Source organism: Pongo pygmaeus, chromosome 11, assembly GCF_028885625.2.
Source record: "Pongo pygmaeus isolate AG05252 chromosome 11, NHGRI_mPonPyg2-v2.0_pri, whole genome shotgun sequence".
NCBI classification, from domain to species: domain Eukaryota; kingdom Metazoa; phylum Chordata; class Mammalia; order Primates; family Hominidae; genus Pongo; species Pongo pygmaeus.
Window position 1 is genome coordinate 130,533,976 of NC_072384.2, and position 26,352 is coordinate 130,560,327.

At 45.5% G+C, this 26,352-nt stretch overlaps 1 protein-coding gene across 5 annotated transcripts in view; it reads left to right on the top strand.

Annotated features, from left to right (window-relative positions):
* FBXO36 (F-box protein 36) overlaps positions 1-26,352 on the top strand; it is a 93,251-nt gene that overhangs the window by 6,732 nt on the left and 60,167 nt on the right. The window contains exon 1 of one of the 5 annotated variants that reach the window (XM_063648061.1): positions 10,069-10,234. The exons of 3 other annotated variants lie outside the window; for them this stretch is intronic. In XM_063648061.1, coding sequence (XP_063504131.1) covers positions 10,214-10,234 — 21 coding nt within the window. In that variant the 5' untranslated portion in view covers positions 10,069-10,213. Of the gene's footprint in view, positions 1-10,068; positions 10,235-26,352 lie in introns of those variants that run through there. One more of the 5 variants, XM_063648062.1, reaches the window with a different exon arrangement.

Consider the following 26,352-nt stretch of genomic DNA (forward strand, 5'->3'; position numbering starts at 1 on the left):
AGTGGCATGATCTTGGCTCACTGCCTCCCAAGTAGCTGGGACTAAAGGCATGTACCACCCTGCCCGGCTATTTTTTGTATTTTTATTAGAGATGGGGTTTCACCATGTTTGCCAGACTGGTCTCAAACTCCTGGCCTCAAGTAATCCGCCCGCCTCGACCTCCCAAAGTGCTGGGGTTACAGGCGTGAGCCACTGCACCCGGCCTCTTTTTCTTTTTAATATAAGTAATAATTACTTTTGAGAAACTAAAGGAGCCAGGTATGGTAGCTCACGCCTGTAATCCCAGAACTTTGGGAGCCTGAGGCAGGCGGATCACAAGGTCAGGAGATCAAGACCATCCTGGCCAACATGGTGAAACCCCGTCTCTACTAAAAAAAAAATAGAAAAATTAGCCAAGCGTGGGGGCGGGCGCCTATAGTCCCAGCTACTTGGGAGGCTGAGGCAGGAGAATGGCTTGAACCTGGGAGGCGAAGCTTGCAGTGAGCTGAGATCAGGCCACTGCACTCCAGCCTGGGCAACAGAGCAAGACTCTGTTTCAAAAAAAACAGAAAAAGAAAGACACAGCTGGGCACAGTGGCTCATGCCTGTAATCCCAGCACTTTGAGAGGATGAAGCAGGTGGATCACGAGGTCAGGAGTTCAAGACCAGCCTGGCCAACATTCTACTAAAAATACAAAAAAATTAGCTGGGAATGGTGGCGCACGCCTGTAGTCCCAGCTACACGGGAGGCTGAGGCAGGAGAATTGCTTGAACCTGGGAGGTGGAGGTTGCAGTGAGCAGAGATCACGCCACTGCCCTCCAGCTTGTGCAACAGAGTGAGACTTTGTCTCAAAAAAAGAAAGAATGTTTTTTGCAGACTTCTAAGCTATCATGCCCATTCTGCCCACTGACCACCATCCACAGCCAAAATGTTTCCACACAGAAAGAACTACTGCTGCTCCTTTTAAATTCCAAAAGTCAGTATCATACTTGTGCTTATTTATTTCCACAGCCTGGTCATCATAGCGAGATCCCATCTCTACAAAAAAATCTAAAAATTATCCAGGCGTGGTGGCTCACACAGGTAATCCTAGCACGTTGGGAGACCTAGGCAGAAAGATCACTCGAGGCCAGGAATTCAAGACCAACCTGGCCAACATAGCAAGACCCCTTCTCTATTTTTAAAAATAAATAATTAGCTGGGCATGGTGACATGAGCCTGTAGTCCCAGCTACTCAGGAGGCTGAGGCGGGAGGATCACTTGAACCTAGGTGTTTGAGGCTGCAGTGAGCCATGATCGTGCCAGTGCACTCCACTGAACAGAATGAGACCCTGTATCTTAAAGAAAAACAATTACTTTCCTCATCTCTGTTGTTTGTGTTGATTTACACTCCTCTTTTCAGCTGTCTTTTTGTTTTTCTTTCAAAGTCCTTTATTCTTCCCTCTTCCCTTAAGAGAGATGCTTCAGGCTGGGCACGGTGACTCACGCCTGTAATCCCAGCACTTTGAGAGGTCAAGGCGGGCAGATCACCTGAGGTCAGGAGGTCGAGACCAGCCTGGCCAACATGGTGAAACCCCGTCTCTACTAAAAATACAAAAATTATCTGGGTGTGGTGATGGGTGCCTGTAATCCCAGCTACCGCGGAGGCTGAGGCAGGAGAATCACTTGAACTTGGGAGGCAACAGTTGCAGTGAACCACGATTGCGCCACTGCACTCCAGCCTGGGCGACAGTGAGATGCCATCTCAAAACAAAAACAAAAGAGAGATGCTTTACCCCTTCGCCACTGCACCTGAGAACCCCAGCCCAGCTCAGCTGTGCTGGAGCCCTCCTCAAGTTGTGCTGTGGTTTTCCCTCCTGCTGTCATTTACCCCCTCACTGCTCCTCCTGATGGTAGCAAGTGCAGCAAACATTCCCTTCCCTGCCCTACAGGTTAGGCCAGGTGTTTATAATAATAAACTGCATTATTCTTCTGTTCCTCATGTCTGACACACTTCAGAAAAATGATTCTCAATCATTGTGTCTTGTGACACTCCAGGATGTGCCCAATTTAAGTTGTGAAATCCCTTTTAGTCAGAAATTTTTAATTTCTTTTAATTTTTTTAAGTGGCATATGGCACTTTTCTGAGGAGAGGGATGGCATGATCCAAGTAAGGTGATTAAACTCTTAAAAATAACAGGATTCACTGTTTAGTTAGTCTAGTCAAGTGTCTCCTAAATCCTCATTTCAAAATCACATGACAGCTGGGGATAGTTCCAGTATCACCTTTTCCCAGGTAAATTGTTCACTTGGTACCTGTGAGTGCCTGCTCAATCTGGGCAGTTAATTTGGTCTCACCCTACATTGACACAGATTTGCTTCATAATTATATGGGGCAGTAGAGCACTTAATTGGAAGTCACTGAGTCACGGATCCTTTCGTTCCTCCTGCAGTCTGCAAGCTCTTGACCTGGGGCAAGGCACTTAATTTGTCTGAGCCCTATTTGCCTCATCAGCATAATAAGGTTACTAGTCTAAGAGATCACTAAGCTTTATCCCAGCTCTAAAATGATGTTTCACGACCGGCATGTTGGCTCACACCTGTAATCCCAGCATTTTAGGAGGCCAAGGCAGGCGGATCAAGAGATCAGGGGTTCGAGACCAGCCTGGCCAGCATGGTGAAACCCCGTCTCTACTAAAAATACAAAAATGAGCTGGGTGTGGTAGCGCATGCCTGTAATCCCAGCTACTCTGGAGACTGAGGCAGGAGAATCGCTTGAACCTGGGAGGTGGAAGTCGCAGTGAGCCAAGATCGTGCCATTGCACTCTGGCCTGGGCAACAGAGTGAGACTTCGGTCTCAAAAAAATAAAATAAAATGCTGTTTCACATGAAAGTAGTGTTTTGTTTTGTTTTTGTTTTTTGCTTGTATATATGTATATAATTTTTTTTTTTTTTTTAGACAGGGTCTTGATCTGTCACCTAAGCTGGAGTGCAGTGGTGCAATCATAGCTCACTGCAGCCTCCAACTCCCATGCTCAAGCGATCCACCCACTTTAGCCCCCTGAAAATAGCAGAGACTACAGGCCCGTTCCACCATGCCCAGCTAAGAAAGTAGTGTTTTAGGCTGGGCGCAGTGGTCACACCTGTAATCCCAGCACTTTAGGAGGACAAGGTGGGCGGATCACGAGGTCAGGATTTCGAGACCAGCCTGACCAAAAGGGTGAAACCCCATCTCCACTAAAAATACAAAAATTAGCCAGGGCCCAGCACAGTGGCTTACGCCTGTTATCCTAGCACTTTAGGAGGCTGATGCGGGTGGATCACCTAAGGTCAGGAGTTCGAGACCAGCCTGACCAACATGGAGAAACCCCGTCTCTCCTAAAAGTACAAAATTAGCCTGGTGTAGTGGTGGGTGCCTGTAATCCCAGCTACTCAGAAGGCTGAGGCAGGAGAATCACTTGAACCCCGGAGTTGGAGGTTGCAGTGAGCCAAGGTCACACCATTGCACTCCAGCCTAGGCAACAAGAGTGAAACTTTGTCTCAAAAAAAAAAATTAGCTGGACATGGTGGCGCACCTGTAATCCCAGCTACTCAGGAGGCTGAAGCAGGAGAATCGCTTGAAACTGAGAGATGGAGGTTGCAGTGAGCCGAGATCACACCACTGCACTCCAGCCTGGGCAACACAGCAAGACTCCGTCTCAAAAAAAAAAAAAGAAAAGAAAAGAAAGTGGTGTTTTATACTGGAAAAGCACTGGAGTTTTTTTTTTTTTCTTTTCTTTTCTTACAGAAAAATTGAGTTTGCATAGCTGGGCACGGTGGCTTACGCCTATAATCCCAGCACTTTGGGAGGCCTAGCCGGGTGGATCACGAGGTCTGGAGTTCGAGACCAGCCTGACCAACATGGTGAAACCCCGTCTCTACTAAAAATTAAAAATTAGCCGGGCGTGGTGGCACACGCCTGTAATCCCAGGCGTGTGGTGGCACGCCTGGTGGGCGTGGTGGCACACGCCTGTAATCCCAGCTACTCAGGAGGCTGAGGTAGAAGAATCGCTTGAAACCAAGAGTCGGAGGTTGCAGTGAGCTGAGATTGCGCCATTGCACTCCAGCCTGGGTGGGCGACAGAGCGAGATTCCATCTCAAGAAAAGAAAAAAATTGAGTTTGCATCGAAGATTGTGTATTAGAGGCTGGGCGCGGTGGCTGACGCCTGTAATCCATTTGGGAGGACGAGGCGGGTGGATCACCTGAGGTCAGGAGTTCGAGAGCAGCCTTGCCAACATGGTGAAACCTCTACTAAAAATACAAAAATTAGCCGGGCGTGGCGGTAGAGTCCTATAATTCTAGCTACTCGGGAGACTGAGGCAGGAGAAACACTTGAACCCAGGTGATGGGGCAGAGGTTGCAGTGAGCCGACATCACACCACTTCACTCCAGCCTGAACAAAAGAGCAAAACTCTCTCACATACACACACACCCACACATACAAAGATTGTGTATAAGTAGCTGTGTGACCTGGCATAACCTGCCTGATGTTTCATTCCGTTCTTCTGTAAAGTTAAGTTGTGGCTACTTCACAAATATAGTGAGAACCAGATGTATGTAAAAAGCACTCCAGGCCAGTATTTCTCAGAGAAGCATCATGAGCCGGATGCAGGGGTGCGAGCCTATGGTCCCAGCTATTGAGAAGGCTGAGGCAGAAAGCTTGCGCCCAAGAGTTGAGTACAGCCTATGGAAAATACTGAGACCCCCTCTATGTTGTTATTTTTTTGAGATGGAGTCTTGCTCTGTCGCCCAGGCTGGAATGCAATAGCACCATCTCAGCCCACTGCAACCCACACTTTCTGGGTTCAAACAATTCTCCTGCCTCAGCCTCCATAGTAGCTGGGATTACAGGCGCGCACCACCATGCCCAGCTAATTGTTGTATTTTTAGTAAAGATGGGATTTTGCCATGTTGGCCAGGCTGGTCTCGAACTCCTGAACTCAGGTGATCTGCCCCCTTTGGCCTCCCAAAGTTCTGGGATTACAGGTGTAAGTCACCGTGCCTAGCCCCCCTTTAAAAAAAAAAAAAAAACACAAACATTAAAAAAAGTTTTGTGATTAGAAAAGATCGGAAAATTCTAAGTAAAACAAAATTATGTTTCCTTCTTTTCTCTGAAATTTCTCAGAGCCTTTAAAAAATCCCATTTTGCAGCCAGGTGCGGTGGCTCACGCCTGTAATCCCAGCACTTTGGGAGGCCGAGGCGGGTGGATCACGAGGTCAGATCGAGACCATCCTGGCTAACACGGTGAAACCCCGTCTCTACTAAAAATACAAAAAATTAGCTGGGCATGGTGGTGGGCGCCTGTAGTCCCAGCTACTTGGGAGGCTGAGGCAGGAGAATGACGTGAACCCGGGAGGCGGAGCTTGCAGTGAGCCGAGATCGCACCACTGCACTCCAGCCTGGGCAACAGAGCGAGACTCCGTCTCAAAAAATAAATAATAAATAAAATAAAATCCTATTTTGCATCATGAATCTCCAAGAGACTACTGCAGAGTGGAGCTTTTCCTACGACCACAGAACCCTCTTTTCCCTGAGCATCTTTAGGGACTGTGACTGGAATGCTGTTTGGAAAACCACTCAGCAGTCTGCCTGGTACACAGCAGAAAATGCTGAAGAAATGTTAAATACCGGCACCAAATCAGTCAAATTTTACCCTTTACATGACTGTTTCATTTTCCTTATTTATTTTTACTTTTATTTTGAGACGGAGCTCTGTTGCCCAGGCTGGAGTGCAATGGCGTGATCTTGGCTCGCTGCAACCTCTGCCTCCTGAGTTCAAATGATTCTCATGCCTCAGCCTCCCAAGTAGCTGGGATTACAGGCACATGCAACCATGCCCGGCTAATTTTCGTATTTTTCATAGAGTTGGGGTTTCGCCACATTGGCCAGGCTGGTCTTGAACTCCTGACCACAGCCTCTCAAAGTGCTGGGATTGTAGACATGAGCCACTGCGCTCAGCCTTTCCTTTGGTTTTACAAATAAATGTGCTGCTGAGTTTCTGCAACCATTTTATTCTAACCTCCTCTTTAGAAATATTTTAAACTAATAATCCAAAAGAAAATACCTGCACCCTCAAATGTGTTATATGCCACATTTTAACACCTTAACTTGTGCTTCCAAAATCTGGATGAACATGTTTTGATGCACACCACAGAGGAAAGCATCTGTCATCACTGTGAATATGGTAGAATTTCTTACAAATGTTTTATTGTTTGGGAAAGCTCAGCTCTGACCAACCCCCTGGATTTGTGCCTATACAAAGCAGGTACAATTGGAGCAGAGAGTAAGCCTGAAAATCGTTAAGAGTCTGAGACCTACCAGCTCAGCACAAAATCTTGGAACGTTGACAGTTCACAAAAACACACTGACCACCGTGTGATAATAATATCGAACATTAGCCAGATGTGGTGGTGCATGCCTGTAATCCCAGCTACTTGGGAGGTTGAGGCAGGAGACTCTCTTGAACCTGGGAGGTGGAGGTTGCAGCGAGCCGAGATCGCACCATCACACTCCAGCCTGGGCAACAAGAGCGAAACTCCATCTCAAGTAAATAAATAAAAATAATAATAATAATATCAAGCTAGGGAGAGTGTTAACACAGTAATTTTCAATACTTTTTTCTGAATTTGGTATTTGATAAGGAGATAAGAATTTGGTAGCTATTGTTAATGATTCAACTGAAACAAGTCTGCCTGTCCTTACATTAGTGGATCTTTTGGATCCCTGGAATTGAAGGGTATCCTAAAATCAGCAGCATGAATCATTTTTTAAAAAATGGACTTCAGCTCATTCCGTTACCAAATGTTCAAGTATCATCTGTGTATCAAGTGCTACCATGTGCTGTGCCAAGCACTGAGGATACAGTTGGGAGCAAAAGTATGTAGTCTGCCCTCATGGAGCTTACAGCCTAGTGGGAGATAGAGATACTGATCAGACGGCCAGGTGCAGTGGCTCACCCCTGTAATCCCAGCACTTTGGGAGGCCAAGGCAGGTGGATTATTTGAGGTTAGTGGTTCAAGATCAGCCTGGCCAACATGGCAAAACCCCATCTCTACTAAAAATACAAAAATTAGCTGGGTGTGGTGGCGGACTCTTGTAATCCCAGCTACTTGGGAGGCTGAGGCAGAATGCTTGAACCCGGGAGGCGGAGGTTGCAGTGAACCGAGGTCACGCGCCATTGCACTCCAGCCTGGGCAACAAGAGTGAAACTCCGTCTCAAAAAAAAAAAAACAAAAAAACTAACCCATTCCCTCTCTTCCATTCTCACAGCACCTTCGTATCTCTCCCCATCATGCTTCTATATTGCTGTGGCCAGAGTCACAGTTCTATCCTACAACTTCAATCATTTTATTCTCCTGTGCAAAAATCCTTGGCTAATGAATCCCTATTACCTAGACCAGCAGTTTCCAAACTTTTTAAAACAGAACACTTTTATGAAGAAAAATTCTTTACAGATTTTATCTGTATCTGTTTACAAATATCTATGTAAATTTATGCTTATCTATTAAAGGGGCATTTTATAAAGATAGATTGTTTTATAAGTTCAGATTAATAGTATTTACTTATTATGAAGTTAATGAGAACAAAGGAACTACTGTAATAAAAAGAAAACTTCAAGCTGGGCACGGTGGCTCACACCTGTAATCTCAACACTTTGTGAGGCTGAGGTGGGAGAATTGCTTGAGCCCAGGAGTTCAAGACTAACCTGGGCAACAAAGTGAGACCTTGTCTCTAAAAAAAAAATTTTAAATGAGCCAAGCATGGTGGCTTGCAACTGTGGTCCCAGCTACCTGGAAGGCTGAGGCAAAAGGACTACTTCAGCCCAGAAGGATGAGGCTACAGTGAGTCATGATTGTGCCACTGCACTCCAGCCTGGGTGACAGATCAAGACCTTGTCTCAAAAATAAAAAAGATTTGAAATGAAAACATTAGTGTTACTCAGCATCAATAGTAAATTTCTGCCTTTTATTATAAAATTAAGCCTGATCCATGTAGCTGATCATAAATCTATTCTCCATATTACATCTAACATGAACTTCTAAAATTGCAAATGTAATCTCCATATCTCACCAACTCTAAAATGCCCCTGACTATAGGTCACATCATTATTTTATATATAGCCCAGAAAGAAAACAATGCTAATTAAACTTTGATTTCAGCGATTTTGTAAGAAAAAAAGTGTCTCACAATCATTGGAATATAGTATGCCAACCACCTCACCTCCTTAAAAACCAATAATTTGGCTGGGCGCGATGGCTCATGCTTGTAATCCCAGCACTTTAGGAGGCCGAGGCGGGTGGATCACTTGAGGTCAGGAGTTTGAGACCAGCCTGGCCAGCATGATGAAACCCCATCTCTACTAAGAATATAAAAATTAGCCGGGTGTGGTGGCGGGCACCTGTAATCCCAGCTACTCGGGAAGCTGAGGCAGGAGAATCACTTGAACCCAGGAGGCAGAGGTTGCAGTGAGCAGAGATTGCACCATTGCACTTCAGCCTAGGTGACGAGCAAAACTCCATTTCAAAAAAAATAATAATAATTTTAAAAATAATAAAAACCAATAACTTTTCATCTTCTCAGTATCAGGACAAAGCTCCTGACCGTGTTCTACAAAGCCACCATAGCCTGGCCTCTGCCTGGCCACCCTGGCTCTCCCTGCTTCAGCAGTGTTGGCTTTTTTTCCACTCAGCCAATCTTCCTGATCTCAAGTCAAGCTTCACATCCTCTGAGGAGCCTTTCCTGAGCTTCTTACCAAGGCCACATCCTACCATAACACACTGTAGAACACATGGGTTTCTCTTTTTTTTTAAGCAGGCTCAGAAGGGAAAGGGTGTCTCTTCTTGCTCAGGGGCCATGCTAATCTCTGTATCGCTTCAATTTTTATTATATGTGCTGGTGAAGCGAGCACAGGTCTCTTCTTGATAGCACTTACCATGGCGGACATCTTAGTTTTGCTTATATGTTTATCTGATCAGTATCTTTTGGTTTGTTTGTTTGTTTGTTTTTTAGACAGTCTCACTCTGCCGCCCCAGGCTGGAGTGCAGTGGAGCGATCTTGGCTTGCTGCAACTTCCGCCTTCTAGGTTCATGTGATTCTCCTTCCTCAGCCTCCCGCATAGCTGAGATTACAGGCACCTGCCATCATGCCCGGCTAATTTTTGTATTTTTTGTAGAGATGGGGTTGTAGAGATGGCGTGAGCCACCGTGCCCAACCGGATTGGTTAGATACAACTTTCTTTTTTTTTTTTGAGTTAGGGTTTCACTCTTGTCGCCCAGGCTGGAGTGCAATGGCGCCATCTCGGCTCACCGCACCCTCCGCCTCCTGGGTTCAAGCTATTCTCCTGCCTCAGCCTCCCGAGTAGCTGGGACTACAGGCACCCGCCATCATGTCCGGCTAATTTTTGTGTTTTTTGTATAGATAGGCTTGTAGAGATGGCGTGAGCCACCGCGCCAGACCGGATTGGTTAGATACAACTTTGTTTTTTTTTGTTTTTTTTTTTTTAGGCGGAGTTTCACTCTTGTCGCCCAGGCTGGTGTGCAATGGCGCCATCTCGGCTCACCGCAACCTCCGCCTCCCGAGTAGCTGGGATTACAGGCACCCGCCATCATTCCCCACCATCATGCCGGGCTAATTTTTGTATTTTTTGTATAGATGGGGTTGTAGAGATGGCTGGAGCCACCGCGCCCGGCCAGATGGGTTAGTTTTCTTACCCACGAAAACACCTTTTTTTTTTTTTTTTTCCCGAGGCGGAGTTTCGCTCTTGTCGCCCAGGCTGGAGTGCAATGGCGCCATCTCAGCTCACCGCAACCTCTGCCTCCTGGGTTCAAGCGATTCTCCTGCCTCAGCCTCCCGAGTAGCTGGGATTACAGGCTCCCCGCCATCATGCACCGCCGTCATGCCCGGCTAATTTTTGTATTTTTTGTAGGATAGGGTTGTAGAGATCGCTCGAGCCACCGCGCCCTGCTGGACGGGTTAGTTTTCTTACCCCAAAAAACAAATACACCTTTTTTTTGGTTTGTTTGTTTGTTTGTTTGTTTTTGAGGAGTTTCGCTCTTGTTGCCTAGGCTGGAGTGCAATGGCGCCATCTCGGCTCACCGCAACCTCCGGTTCCCGGGTTCAAGCGATTCTCCTGCCTCAGCCTCCCCAGTATTTGGGATTATAGGCATGAGCCACCGCGCCTGGCCCAACAGATACAACTTTCTACCTCGTAATAATGTTTCAAGGATTATATGAGGTAAGATATACAAATTTTTTGCACATTTTCTTGCCCTATTTTACATTTTTATTATGGTAAGGTCCTTTCGTCCCAAGATGAGTCTTCCTCCTGTCTAAAACTGTATTAAAGTATCTCTTCAGCATTTTTTGAAAAGAACAACCTGGCCAGCATGGTGAAACCCCATTTCTACTAAAAATACACACACACACACACACACACACAAAATTAGCCGGACATGGTGGTGTGCACCTGTAATCCCAGCTATTCGGGAGGCTGAGGCAGGAGAATCGCTTGAGCCCGGGAGGTGGAGATTGGAGTGAGCTGAGATCGCGCCACTGCACTCCAGCCTGGGTGACAGAGCGCAGTTCTGCCTCAAAAAAAGAGAGAAGGAGAAATAAATTGGCATTTGGCTGGAAAAGTCGTTTCCACATTCATACCCTTTAAAGCCTCCGCTCCCCGATTACTGTCTTTCACACGCTGGTTCCCCAAGGCTCCCTCTTCTGAAGATGGCGGCCACCTTGGCCTTTACAGAAGCTCCTCGAGACCGTAAAGGAGCTAAGAACTGCCGGGCGCGGTGGCTCACGCCTGTAATCCCAGCACTTTGGGAGGCCAGGGTGGGCGGATCACCAGAGGTCAGAAGTTTGAGACCAGCCTGATCAACATGGTGAAACCACATCTCTACAAAAACATAACAAAAATCAGCCAGGCGTGGTGACGCAGGCCCGTAGTCCCAGCTACTTGGAGGAGAGGTGGGAGGTTTGCTTAAGCCCAGGAGTCCAGGGTACGGGGTACCGGGATTGCGCCACTGCATTGCAGCCTGCTCCGCTGGAGTGACCCTGTCTCAAAAAATATATATAAAAAAGGGCTAAGAAGCTGTTGGCAACATTTTTAATGCTTTTACATTCTGCCTACTGTGTCAAACTAATTGTTCCCAATTAGTGGAGCTTGTTTAAGCTGTGACTAAAGGATGTTTTTATATAAGTGAAATACTTATTCCTAAATATTACTTTTAAACACGGATTTTGTTTAACCTTGTTTCTTTTTTTAGAGGGTGGCTAGTAACACCAAGACTACTTTATTGAAAGCGTAACTAAGAGCGATTGATGGATACGTAAAGACATAGTAGGCACATCCATGTAATAGTACCGCAGTGAGGAGCATTGAGGAGTAATTATGCCGTAACGCTTAGGTGTGTATCTGATTTATGGAAGATAGGCTGTAGGCCGTATAACCCATGTACATACATGTTAGGGGCTGAGTTATGTCTCCTCCCAAAAAGATACTTGGAAGTCCTAACGCTGAGAACCACAGACTGTGACCTTATTTAGAAACAAGGTCATTGCAGATGAAATTAGTTAAAATGAGATCCTGCTAGAGTAGCATGGGCCCCTAATCCAATACTACTGGTGTCCTTATGTGAAGACAGAGACACAGAAAGCCATGTGATGATGAAGGCAGAGATTGGAGGGATGCAGCAGAAATTACCAAAGATTTTCAGCAAACTAGCAGAAGCTAAGAAGAGACTTCCCCTTCAGAAGGAAGGAGCATGGCCTTAGTAACACGGTGATTTTGGACTTCTGTCCCCAGAATCGTGAGAAATAAATTTGTGTTGTTTTAAGCCACCCCATTTGTGGTCCTTTGTTATGACAGTCCTGAGTGTGTAAAGCTATTTGTGACCCACCTACTCGATTCACCTAAATATGTTAGTGGGAAAATAGAGTTGCCTGGGTGTGTTGGTCGTTTCACACCTGTCCAGGCCTCCACCTGAGATAAATCACCATCTGTTTGGCACAATCCCCCTGGCCTACCGCTTGCCACTGGACCAAAGATAGACACCTGACTCTAGTGCAGTGAATCTACCGACTGACCAGCAGCCACAGGACTTGGGTGGCCTGGTGTGGAAAGAGGAGCCCCTTCTTGAAAATGGGGACTAAGCCGGGCACGGTGGCTCACGCCTGTAATCCCAGCACTTTTGGAGGCCGAGGCGGGCAGATCACGAGGTCAGGAGATCGAGACCATCCTGGCTAACACGGTGAAACCCTGTCTCTACTAAAAATACAAAAAATTAGCCGGGTGTGGTGGCACACGCCTGTAGTCCCAGGTACTCGGGAGGCTGAGGCAGGAGAATTGCTTGAACCCGGGAGGTGGAAGCTGCATTGAGCCAAGATAGTGCCATTGCACTCCAGCCTGGGCAACAGAGCGAGACTCCGTCTCAAAAAAAACAACAACAAAAAAAAGAAAATGGGGACTAAGACACAGAAGAATATAGCTGCAGGGAGTAGCTTCAGGGAACTGAAATAGGTCCAGAGGAAGCTCGAAGTGGCCATTCTGAAGTTTATGCAAACTGCTGGCCAGGAGAGGAGAAAAAAAAAAAAAAACTCAGAGAAGGGACGTGACAGTGGGAAAGGGGAGATAGGAGGGGATTTGTTACTCTCACTCGAGGCTGCAAGTTGCCTCTCCACAGTTAATCTCACCTTTTAGTAGAGAACCCAACTTTTCAGGCCTGGCGTGGTAGCTCACACCTGCAATCCCAGCACTTTGGGAGGCCGAGGCAGGTGGATCACTTGAGGTCATGAGCTCAAGACCAGCTTGGCCAACATGGCGAAACCCTGTCTCTACTAAAATACAAAAATTGGCCTGGCGTGGTGGCGCATGCCTATAATCCCAGCTACTCAGGAGGCCAAAGCAGGAGAATTGCTTGAACCCAGGAGGCGGAGGTTGCAGTGAGCTGAGATTATGCCACTGCACTCCAGCCTGGGTGACAGAGCAAGACTCGGTCTCGAAAGAAAAAAAAAAGAAAAATTTAGGTGGGCTTAATGCTTCCCAGTAAGACTGTGTGTCCTAACCTCCCTGGCAGCTAAGTGTGACCTTGAAGCTAAGTATTAACTAAGGACTTTTAGGAGATTTCTTTAAAGGGAGGTGGAATAAGGCTGGGCCCCTTCATCTGGCTACTTAGAAATAAAATCAAGGGTGAGAGGTAAAGTGGATAATAGGAAGCAGCGTCCTTCCCCCACGCACCACAACCCTGTGCCGGAGCTCCCAAGAGCATATGGCATAGCAGTGCATTCTGCCATTCCGCTGTGTACCACCCTCTGTCCTGTCTTGCCTTTCCCTTTCTCTTCAGTTCTTCTTTCTGTTTCCTTTTATTCTTTTCCTTCTTGTCTTTACCTGCCCTGAATAAAAATGCTGGTTAGGACCTTTGGGTTCCTCATTCCGGTTACCTGTTGGAGTGAGTCTGTATCCTGAGAAATTCATGGAGATCGCCATGATTAGAAGTCGTGGCTGCTGAGCCAAGTGTCATAGACTTGAGGGCTAGCAGCTTCCTGGGGCTCCAGGACCATCAGGTGGGAAGGCCCTGGGGGGTCCAGGGCAGCTCCAGCCTAGCTCCACAGGGGCAGAAGTGTACCAGGGCCTACTTGCAGCTCCGCCCGGGCTAGGCCACTTGTCTCCCACCACGCCTCTGGGTTTACGTGTCCCTTGACTTTTGCTGCCCATACCAAAGGCTCAGTTCAGAGCCTCAAGTTCCATTTCCTCCCACGAGAGGATGTGACGCTCTCATTCAGCCACTCTGCCCTGTTCGGGAGCTTTTTCCCACAGTCAAGCCGGTCTATTGCCCATCTTTGGATCATGTGGTAGGAGCTGATGTTTTTACCACCCGCCTCTGTCCATATTCTTGTGGTTACAGTGCCCCGGTTTTCCACAGGAAAGTCATGCCTCCCTCACCCTCATTTTGTACGGTCCAAATAGTCTCATATGGACCCACCATCCTCAGTGTCCATAATGATGCAGAGATGGGTCCACTCCCCAATCCAAGTCAATGAGATGCTTGAGAAAGGCGCACTTCCTTTATCTCTGAACTTGTGGTTGTAGTGATGTTAACCAGGGTCTAGCAGTCATGATGTCACCACCAGGGACAACCTACCTACAGATGCAGCCAATGTGGAGGGAGAGGAGCCAATAGGTGAAAGAGAGGTGGGGTCTCTGTGGTACTGTTTGAGCCTCCACAGCCAGCTAGGCATTACCGTTAGGTAAGTCAATAGGCCTCTCTTCTTTGCTCAAATCAGGTTGAGAGGGTTTTCCATCACCTGTAACTGAAAATGTCCTAACTGGTCCAGGTCAGATGGCCACCCTGGTCCAATCAGCAGTGGCTGGAGTAGCAGGCCAGATGTCACCTGCAGAACAAAGTGTGCTCAAGTCAGCCCTTGAAATGGGGCTGTGGGACGGGCAGTGTGAAGCTGAGTCTTTCCACTATAAATAAGTGCAAGGCCAAGTTAATAGATGTTTGGAGTTCATAAATCATGGTGGCTGTGGTTATCAAATTAAAAAAAAAAAAATCAAACCAAAACCACCAGTAGCCTCAAAAAGCACATGATTGGAAATGTAAGAGGCTGTCAGGAGCCCTGACCCGTGGGCAACCTTGGTGGAAGTGCTGTGACCGTGTGTGTGTTTGAACCTGGACAAACTGCTGATGTAGACATCTCCCCAGATCCATTCCTCAAAACTCCATGAAGTGATTATGTATTGAATTGCATGCCTAAGACAGAGTAGTGTCTGTTTGCTGAATGAGATTCTTCCCCCCAATATGGTTTGGATTTGTGTCCTTGCCCCCATCTCAGTTCAAATTGTAATCCCAGTGTTGGAGGAGGGGCTTGGTGGGAGGTGATTAGATCTTTGGGGCGGACTTCCCTTTTGCTGTTGTTGTGATAGTGAGTTCTCATGAGATCTGGTTGTTTAAAAGTGTGCAGCACCTCCCCCTTCTCTCTGTCTTCCTCCTCTGGCCACGTAGGACATAGGACGGGGCCAGCTTCCCCTTCACCTTCCATCATGATTGTAAGTTTCCAGAGGCCTCCCCAGCCATTCTTCCTGTACAGCCTGTGGAACTGTGAATCAATTAAAGCCTCTTTTCTTTATAAATTACCCAGTTTCAGGTAGTTCTTTATAGCAATGCAAGAGCAGACTAATAATACACCACCTTTCTCAAAGACTGCCACTTCTATATTCTGTATTTTAGGAGTCAGCACTATTTGAGGAATTGAAATGAAATGAAACCTAAGGTAAAATAAAGCTAGCAAACAAAGGAGAGATTTGTGTAGACAGCCTAGACAAGTTTATAGTCCGCATTAAACACTTGCATTTATTTTATTTTCATTTTATTTATTTATTTATTTATTTATTTCATTTATTTTATTTTCATTTATTTTATTTTCATTTATGACTTTACAGTTATTTAATAAATATTATGGCATTCCACCTAGGAAGATCGTATCACCCCTTTAAACATGAGAAAATCAAATGAATGGCTTAAGGCAAAAAATTCTTTTATTAGTACCCCAAAGTGTAGACTTTGTTATTATTTTAAATTTAGAAAAGTAAATTTTCAATAGTTAGTGGCTAGGAAAACTGTTTTTTTTTTTTTTTTTTTTTTTTAAGACAGAGTCACACTCTGTCTCCCAGGCTGGAGTGCAGTGGTGCGATCTCGGCTCACTGCAAGCTCCGCCTCCCGGGTTCACGCCGTTCTCCTGCCTCAGCCTCCCAAGTAGCTGTGACTACAGGCGCCCGCCACCACGCCCGGCTAATTTTTTTGTATTTTTAGTAGAGACGGGGTTTCACCGTGTTAGCCAGGATGGTCTCAATCTCCTGACCTCGTGATCCACCCACCTCGGACTCCCAAAGTGCTGGGATTACAGGCGTGAGCCACCGCACCCGGCCCCAAAACTGGTATTTTTGTGTGAACTAATAAATAATTTAGTTAGGTTTATTCAGAAAATAAACTTTAAGGATTTAGGGATTTGCAAGCTTCAGTTTGAAATAGGTTTAGACAGCTAAAGATCTTTGGATTTTGTAAAGAGAAAATTAATTGAAGAAAGAATTTAAGGTAGATATGATTTATGACTATTGTGTGTTAGATGTGAAGTGGTAAACAATATGGGCCACAGATTGGGAGCAGAGTGGGGGAAGGAAGACAGCAGTGAGGTAAAGGAGAGTTTGTAAGTCATTCATAGCCAACACTACCCATATAGCATGATAGTTATGAATATACCAAGGCCTTCTAGACCACTCTGAAATGCACTTTGACCCTCTCTTTTAAATCATGAATTTCTGTTTTTTGTTTAAGCTGGAATCTTCCTCTGTCACCCAGGCTGGAGTGCAGTGGCGCAATCAGCTCACTGCAACCTCCATCTCCCAGGTTCAAGCAGTTCTCCTGCCTTTGCCTCCCGAGTAGCTGGGACTACAGGTGCCCGCTACCACGCCTGGCCAATTTTTGTATTTTTGATAGAGACGCATTTCACTATGTTGGCCAGGCTGGTCTCAAACTTCTGACCTCAGGTGATCCACCCATCTTGGCTTCCCACAGTGCTGGGATTATAGGCATGACCCACCACACCTGACCTAAATCATGAATTTCTCTCTCAATTTGTGCAAAATTTAGTGTACCTGGATTTCCTTCTGTGTTCTTCTCTATCCTTAAGATTTTTCAGTTCAGAAATATTCTTGTTTGGGATAGACATTAAAAGATGAAACTGGAAGCCGGGCGTGGTGGCTCATGCCTGTAATCCTAGCACTTTGGGAGGCTGAGGCGAGCAGATCATCTGAGTTCAGGAGTTTGAGACCAGCCTGGCCAACATGGGGAAACCCTGTCTCTATGAAAAATACAAAATTAGCCAGGTATGTTGGCGCATGCCTGTAATCCCAGCTACTTTGGAGGCTGAGGCAGGAGAGTCCCTTGAACCCGGGAGGCAGAGGTTGCGATGAGCTGAGATTGCGCCATTGTACTCCAGCCTGGGTAACGAGAGCGAAACTCCATCTCAAAAAAAAAAAAAGACAAAACTGGTAATTGGGAGGATGAAAAGGAAGTAAAACAGGAGTAAGAACTTTGCATTGCAGCCCTAGGGGTTTGTGGTGGAGGGAAGGAAGCAGAGGCAGGTACCTGAGACCATAGGACTGCACTTCCATGGGACATGTATGATCCAGGTGGATACAAGCCAAGTCTTGATGCACTGCTGTGTTTAAGGTGTGCTGTGAGCTAAGCCTCTGCAGCATAGTTTATGCTCGTCCTACCCCTTTGTGAAAATTATCTTTTGAACTCGCCCATTGTCACCTCTATCATTCATTCAGCCTTTGCTTATGCTACTCCTCCACTTGGAACACGCTTTCCCTAATCTTTGCCTAGTCATTCGTCCTGTTAGATCTGCCTGCATCTCTGCCAAGAATCCCCTTAACTTGGCCTTTTTCAGGGGTGAGTTTGAGGAGAAAGCTTAGGAAATAATAAGCCAAATTTTTGTGTCTTAAACATCCAGGTAACTCTGGATAGTGACAGCCAACAACATGGAGTCATAAAAGCAAAAATGAAAACTTGAATAAGCAACAAGACATTGAAGAAAATATCTCTTGACATGATCAGCAACAGGCAACATCGGTTTCTTAGCATCTCTTAAAGACTGATAGAGGAGAGACAATTTCTTTTCTAGCAAACGAGATGGTGAATGGAAATTAGCCTCTTCTAATGTAAGCTGTATAGACTAAACACTGTAAGAGCCTAATGTTCAGCTTGCACATGGTCATGAATCCAGCTTTTAGTACAATGCCAAGCACAGTGTGAACTCAGTACATATTTGTTGCATTAATAAATATTAGTCGTATTTGCTGTTGGATTAAAAGCAAGTATAGAGGTCAGGCGCTGTGGCTCATGCCTATAATCCTAGCACTTTGGGAGGCTGAGGCTAGTGGATCACCTAAGGTCAGGAGTTCCAGACCAGCTTGGCCAACATGGTGAAACCCCGTCTCTACTAAAAATACAAAAAATTAGCTGGGCGTGGTGGCAGGTGCCTGTAATCTCAGCTACTTGGGAGGCTGAGGCAGGAGAATCACTTGAACCCGGGAGGCGGAGGTTGCAGTGAGCTGAGATCACACCATTGCACTCCAGCCTGGACAACAAGAGCAAAACTCTATCTCAAAAGTAAATAAATAAAAATAAAAAGCAAGTATAGAGTACAAAAATGGCACAAAGCAAGGAAGTAAGGCAGGAAGGGTTTTATGCAGGTTGTGACTGTATGATATGAATCTCAAAAAAATGTTATATTTTACAGAGTAAAGAAGTAGGGAGCTGGAATAATTCTAGGCAGGAAGGATTCATTTTAGCAGTCAGTGAATTGTGATACTATAGTTGGGAAGTACAGTGATGTGCTGAAATGTAGGGCATAGTCAGTGGCTAGTATGAGATGATGCTGAAGAAGAGATGGAGAGGGGTCACTCCTTGGCCTTCTATGCCACCCCAAGGATTTGGGCCATGGGGAAGAAAAAAAAGATCACATCGACACCAGCATCTTAGTAAGCAAACTTTGGCTGCTGTGTAGAAGATTGCTTGGATCAGTTCAAGCTCATGGAGGCAGAGAGCTTTCTTGTTAGATTTTGTCATGATCCTCTAGAGTACCTCGGAGTTGAATGTCAAGTTATATTAAGGAAGTGAAATCAATAGAATTTAGTCATGGAGTTGATGTTTTGTGATGATAGAGGCTAAGAGAGTCTAGAATGACTCAACTAGTGCCACCAAAATAAGGAATACAGGAAGTGGACTAGGTAGGTTTCAAAGGGAAGATGATGAGATCAGTTTTTTATAGCTGAGTATAAACTACCCCTGTGGATTACAGGTGGGTGTGCACAGTAAGCAGCTGCATAATTTAGTAGGATTCAACATCAAGAGTGAAGATACAGATTTTGACTCAGCAGCACTGAAAACCATTTGGATTAGATTACCTAGACAGAGGAGGGATGTCACTAAGGACAGAGCTTCAACATTTAGAAGTCAGGCTGGGTGTGGTGGCTCACACCTTTAATCCCAGCACTTTGGAAGGCCAAGACAGAAGGTTCATTGAGACCAGGAGTTGAAGAGCCGCCTAAGTAACATAACAGACCCTTCTCTACAAAAAATAAAATAAATTATGTTTTTAAAAATAAACATTTAAGAAGTTAAGGCAGAGGAACACTTGTGTCCCCACATTTACATGTTCTTTTTACTTTTGGGGGGAAATGTACATCATTGATATTGGTGTTCTAATCTACACAAGTTATTTGAGGTTGGGTTATTTTTATTTTTCATTGTAAGTAACGAATTGCGTTTAGAGCAGGAACAGTCTGAAAAAACAGTGTTGGTAAAGGCATGGGAAAAGGCCTCCTCTGTGTGATGTCCCAAGGAGTGTAAATTAGTACATCCTTCCTGTGGCAGAAACCATTAGTTGCCCCCAATGTCCATTTTCCCTTTTCCTTAGTAAACAATTATCTGACTTTTAGCCGCACACACGGGCTTTAGAGGAAAAAAAAAAAAAAAGAAGACTTCATTTCTCATCCTCTCTTGCAGCTACAGTTAGCCACATGACTAAATTCTGGCCAAGGGGATGGCAGTGGAAGGGGTGACTATGACTACACAGAAGAGTCTGTGAGAGTTGGACCCTTTTCATCTCTTCCTCCTTCCTGCTTTCTAGAATGCAGATTCTGTGGCTATGACTAAAGCAGCTATCTGGTACCACGCAAAAGCAGCCAAATTCTGAAAGTGACGGAAAACCCAAATGGAAAGGGGCCTGGTTCCCTGGGTTATGGACTGCCTACTGCCTCTTTTTTTTTTTTTTTAAATTTTATTTATTTTTTTGAGACGGAGTCTCGCTCTGTCGCCCAGGCTGGAGTGCAGTGGCTTGATCTCAGCTCACTGCAGCCTTCGCCTCCCGGGTTCAAGCGATTATCCTGCCTCAGCCTCCCGAGTAGCTGGGACTACATGCACCCGCCACCACGCCCAGCTAATTTTTGTATTTTTTAGTAGAGACGGGGTTTCACCATATTGGCCAGGCTGGTCTCAAACTCCTGACTTCGTGATCCGCCCGCCTCAGCCTCCCAAAGTGCTGGGATTACAGGCATGAGCCACTGCGCCCGGCCTCAGGATGCCTCTTTTTTTTATATAAATGCCTGTCTGTATAAGCCACCCTTTTGGACGTTGTCTCATTCAACTGGACCTAGTTCTGTCTGATGTGCTTCCCAAAGACAGCTTAGCAATGTTTTGTCAAGTGTAACATGTGCACATCCTTTATTCTGGCATCCTACCTCAGGGAATTTACCCTAGGGAAGTAATTACACAAATAGGGAGTGGGGAAGAGTAAAATAAAAGTCCTTCAAAGAAAATTGGTTAAGTAAATTAAAATTATGTGAAAAGGAACACTGTGAAGCCGCTAAAAATAATGATGCTATATTTAGACATCACATGAATAAGATGTCTGTGACATAAAGTATAAGAAGAGATTATAGACAAGCATGTTTAGAATTATCCCATTCATGTAAAATGTATACACACACACACACACACACAGATTAATCTATATATGTATATAGATGCTGAGAAATACTTGGTGGATGTCTGTAAGTATAAAAATATTCCAATATTCTTTGCCAGGCGTGGTGGCTCACACCTGTAATCCCAGCACTTTGGGAGGCCGAGGCGAGCGGATCACGAGGTCAGGAGATCGAGACCATCCTGGCTAACACAGTAAAATCCTGACTCTACTAAAAATACCAAAAATTAGCTGGGTGTGGTGGCGGGCGCCTGTAGTCCCAGCTACTCGGGAGGCTGAGGCAGAAGAATGGCATGACCCCAGGAGGCGGAGGTTGCAGTGAGCCGAAATCACGCCATTGCACTCCAGCCTGGGCGACAGAGCAAGACTCTGTCTCAAAAAAAAAAATAAATAAATAAAAATAAAAATAAAAATACAAAAGTTAGCCAGGCGTGGTGGTGTGTGCCTGTAATCCCAGCTACTCAGGAGGCTGAGGCAGGAGAATCACTTGAACCCAGGAGGCAGATGTTGCAGTGAGCTGAGATCACGCCATTGCATTCCAACCTGGGCGACAGAGTGAGACTCCGTCTCAAAAAAAAAAAAAAAAATTCCAATATTTTTCAGTACCTGGAAATGGAATTTTTTTTTTTTATAGTTTCTTCCTGTGCTTTTTTTTTTTTACTATTATTTAAACTATTTATGATCAGCTTTATTATTATAAAAACTATAACATCTTTTTAATTTTTTTAAGTGGTCTCTTTAAAAAACTAGTATCATTAAGAAAATAGGCCAGGCACAGTGGCTCATGCTTGTAATCCCAGCACTTTGGGAGGCCAAGGTGGGAGGATCGCTTGAGCTCAGGAGCTTAAGATCAGCCTGGGAAACATAGCGAGATCTCATTTCTTTCTTTTTTTTTTTTTTTTTTGTGAGATGGAGTTTCACTCTTGTTGCCCAGGCTGGAGTGCAATGGCGCAATCTTGGCTCACCGCAACCTCCGCTCCTGGCTTCAAACGATTCTCCTGCCTCAGCCTCTTGAGTAGCTGGGATTACAGGCATGTGCCACCATGCCCGACTAACTTTATATTTTTAGTAGAGACAGAGTTTCTCCATATTGTTCAGGCTGGTCTTGAACTCCCGACATCAGGTGATCTGCCAACCTCAGCCTCCCAAAGTGCTGGGATTACAGGAGTGAGCCACCGCGCCCAGCCTACTTTTTCTTTAGAAATATACTCACAGGCAGTGGGAAGTCCTTGAAGGAATATGTAATGGGAGACATGCAGTGGCACGATCTTGGCTCACTGCAATCTTCGCTTCCCGGGTTCAAGTGATTCTCCTGCCTCAGCCTCCTGAATAGCTGGTATTACAGGCACACACCACCTTACCCAGCTAATTTTTTTTTTTTTTTTTGTATTTTTAGTAGAGACAGGGTTTCACCATGTTGGCCAGGCTGGTCTCGAACTCCTGAGCTCAAGTAATCCACCCGCCTCGGCCTACCAAAGTGCTGGGATTACAGGCCTGAGCCACCACACCCAGCCCTGTGGTATAGGTTTTCATAGCCAATCTAAGGCAAGTAGTGTGGGACTATAGGGAAGGAGTGGATTAGAGGGAGATTTAGGAGTTGAATTGAGGTTTGGTGACAGATTGAATGAGGGATGAAGACGTACAGGGTCTTCCAGATTTCTGTCTTGGGTGATTGGAATTGGGATATCATTAAAATAAGAACAATAAAGAAATAAGGAAATCTAGCTGAGTGTGGGGTCATGTGCCTGTAGTCTCAGTTACTTGAAGCAGGAGGATCCCTTTAGTATAAAAGAGTTCAAGCCAAGCCTGGGCAACATAGTGAAACCCCATCTCAAAAAAAAAAAAAAGAAAAAAAGAACACTGCTCTGCCTACAGAGTAGCCATTCTTTCTTCTTTTACTTTCTTAATAAACTTACTTTTACTTTACAAACAATAAAAATTAAAAATTAGGAAAACAGAAGAAGAAAAAAAAAGCAAATCTAAATGGTCTTTCTCCTCCTACTAAAATACAAGCTCCATTGGAACAGGGACTTTTAATCATTTTATATACAGCTGTATCCCTAGCACCTAGTAAGAGTGCATGGCACATAGTTGACACTCAATAAATATTTGTTGAATCATTATTTCCCGGTTAAGCCACTAAAAAGATCATTGCTGACTTAAGCAGTAGCAGTGTCCATGAAGCCATGTGGAGCTAGGCTATACTAGGTTGAAAAGTGATTGGAGGTGAGGAATTTGAGACAATACAAAGACAACACTTGAAAAGAACTTGTCTCTGGAGGCTGGGTGCGGTGGCTCACGCCTGTAATCCCAGCACTTTGGGAGGCTGAGGTGGGCGGATCACGAGGTCAGGAGATCGAGACCATCCTGGCTAACACGGTGAAACCCCGTCTCTACTAAAAATACAAAAAAATTAGCTGGGCGTGGTGGCGGGCGCCTGTAGTCCCAGCTACTCAGGAGGCTGAGGCAGGAGAATGACGTGAACCCGGGAGGCGGAGCTTACAGTGAGCCGAGTTCGCGCCCGGGCACTCCAGCCTGGGTGACAGAGCGAGACTCCGTCTCAAAAAAAAACAAAAAAAACAAAAAAACAAAACAAAAAAACTTGTCTCTGGAGAACAAGAGACACATTAGATGGCAGCCAACTGGAAGAAATTTTACATTAACTTGTCTCAGGAAAAATTAATCATAGCATGTAGCTTCAGTGCCTCCAGCAGCCACCCTGAGCTCTAGGACAGGGAGCAGTGAGACCAGGAGCTTGCTTTAAAATCACAGTCCAGGCCGGGCACAGTGGCTCACGCCTGTAATCCCAGCACTTTGGGAGCCCCAGGTGGGTGGATCACGAGGTCAGGGGTTCGAGACCAGCCTGGCCAGCATGGTGAAACCGCGTCTCTACTAAAAATACAAAAATTAGCTGGGCATGGTGGCACATGCCTGTAATCCCAGCTACTCAGGAAGCTGAGGCAGGAGAATCGCTTGAACCCAGGAGGCGGAGGTTGCAGTGAGCTGAGATCACTCCACGGCACTCCAGACTGGGCAACAGAGCAAGACTCCATCTCAAAAATAAATAAATAAATAAAATCACAGCCCAAAGGGAAAAGAGAGAGCTGAGTGCAGGAGAGTGAGGGAGGAACGTGAGGTATGGAGGTAAAGTAAATTCTGTCTAAGGTCAGAAATGTCAAAAGACAACATTACGACAAATTTTATCAGAGATCTAATTAGCTATTATTCGCAATTCATGAGTCAGGGCAGCCTCCTTTCCACAGAACAGAATGAGAGCTCCCACTGAGCAATGGCCGAACAGTGGGTTTTGTAAGATGGAAAACAAGGAAACAGAACAATAGGGAAAAAAATCATATTGGTTAACACAGGTTACTTCAGGCTAATTTTTTTTTTTTTTTTTTGAGGCGGAGTCTTGCTCAGCCGCCCAGGCTGGAGTGCAGTGGGGCAATCTTGGCTCACTGCAACCACTGTCTTCTGGGTTCAAGCGATTCTCCTGTCTCAGCCTTCCAAGTATCTGGGATTACAGGCATGCGCCATTATGTCCCACTAATTATTTTATTTTATTTTATTTTGTTTTTGAGATGGAGTCTCGCTCTGTTGCCCACACTGGAGTGCAGTGTTGTGATCTTGGCTCACTGCAACCTCTGCTTCCCGGGTTCAAGCGATTCTCCTGCCTCAGCCTCCCGAGTAGCTGAGACTACAGGTGTGTGCCACCACACCCGGCTAATTTTTTGTATTTTTAGTAGAGACGGGGTTTCACCGTGTTAGCTAGGATGGTCTCGATTTCCTGACCTCGTTATCCACCCACCTCAGCCTCCCAAAGTGCTAGGATGACAGGCGTGAGCCACCGCGCCCGGCCCAGGCAACTTTTTTTTTTATTCTTTTTTTTCAGACAGAGTTTCGCTTTTGTCGCCCAGGCTGGATTTCAATGTATGATCTCAGCTCACTACAACCTCCGTCTCCTGGGTTCAAGCGATTCTCCTGTCTCAGCCTCCCAAGTAGCTGGGACTACAGGCACGTGCCACCATGCCCGGCTAAGTTTTGTATTTTTAGTAGAGATGGGGTTTCATTGTGTTGGTCAGGCTGGTCTTGAACTCCTGATCTCAGGTGATCTGCCTGCCTTGACCTCCCAAAGAGCTGGGATTACAGGCATGAGCCACCGCGCCCAGCCCAGGCTACTTTTTTGTAAAGCATTAAAGCAGAAAGGACTTCCTTATGATGCTTACTCAGGTAGACTGGAATCTCCTGATTTCAGGGAAAATTGATCTGCTTTGGGATCTGTTTTCTCCCTTAAAGTTTCAGTTGGATGGTGTGGCATTTAGAAGAAGTGATTCCATTTTGGTTGGTCTGCTCTCCTGGGGCCCTAGTGCAGGAGCACAGGCCAAAACAATGGTCTCCCATAATTTTGTTTAACTGAAGTCAGCAAGTGGAAACAAGGAAAGATCTAGATTATATGACTAGTCAAGTGATTGCAAGTGATTTTGCTCAATTCCAATTTAGCTTAAACACAAAGGACCCTGGAATGCTTTGGCCATTTGAGCCTGAGAATGCAACCTCATAAATATTGACACGAAAGCTCTCGCCAAGTTTTGCACTGTGGTCATGGCTATAACTTGGTGAAAACAAATTTTTGCATGAAATGTTTTATTTAAACTTTTTTTCAAGAAAATGTTTTTTTCTCCCTAAGAACATTTCATAAGTTATTTTAATTACTGTATCTAATTTTTTTTAGGCATTGCTTTATTTTAAATTGTATGTTTGAAAGTTTATAACTATCATAACCAGACTGCAGGCCAAACAACTTCAGGTTCGGTGGAGAAGGACATTCCCTTGAATTTTCTCATCTTCTTTTCCCTCTAGTTTCTGCTTGCCTCCCTTAAATCCTCTTCATTCCTTGCCTTAGGGGAGTTTCCCAAGACAACACCTTGAGATGCAAGAGTTTAGGAGTTTTAAATTTCAAAAGCCCAAACATTGGGTAGAGGCTTAAAGTTTAAGACACAGATAATAGAATGGTTAGAATATGCAGAGTCCATCTCTGTATTCTGTAATCAAGCAAACGTCTCAGATTGCAAGAGGGAGAAGATATTCTCAGAGAATGAGGTTAGATACTGCTGTTTCCCATGAGGCATCCTCAGCTTTCAATCAAGTTAGGGAGTGAAGGTCAGTAAACCAGTGGCTGAGCAAACCTCCACCCCGACCTTTCTCACAGGGCTGCAGATGAATGGGAGAGCCAGCCGAGAAATCTGAAGTGCCTCGCATCCCCAGCAGTTTGCTAAAGGAGGTGGTGGCTGGACAGGTTAAGACACCCTCCTAGCCCCCCAGCCTCCTGCAGTACTCAGGGAACCATTAGGCACCTTCTTCTGCAGCCACCAGTGGGGCAGTGTTGCCAAGAGGGTACCAGGAGGAGAATCCTGCAGCCTTGAGTTGTGCAGCTGATAACGAACTACAGATGGGATGGACGGCATCTTACCTGATGCTGGCCAGTAGATCATGACATGGAGAACTCACCACTATTCCTGAGAAACTTGGACTTTGACTCAGCAGAGAGGTGAGGGAGGTGCCAACGTGACCAATATTTGGTTTTAGGAGACATTTTCTCGGGTTGGGATGGAGAGAGATGTTTTTCCCTGTTTACTGTGTTCATTTTGCCATGTGCACGTATTGCCTATTTGAAAAGAAAAAGGCCGGGTGCGGTGGCTCACGCCTGTAATCCCAGCACTTTGGGAGGCTGAGGCGAGTGGATCACCTGAGGTCAGGAGTTCGAGACCAGCCTGGCCAACACGACAAAACCCTACCTCTACT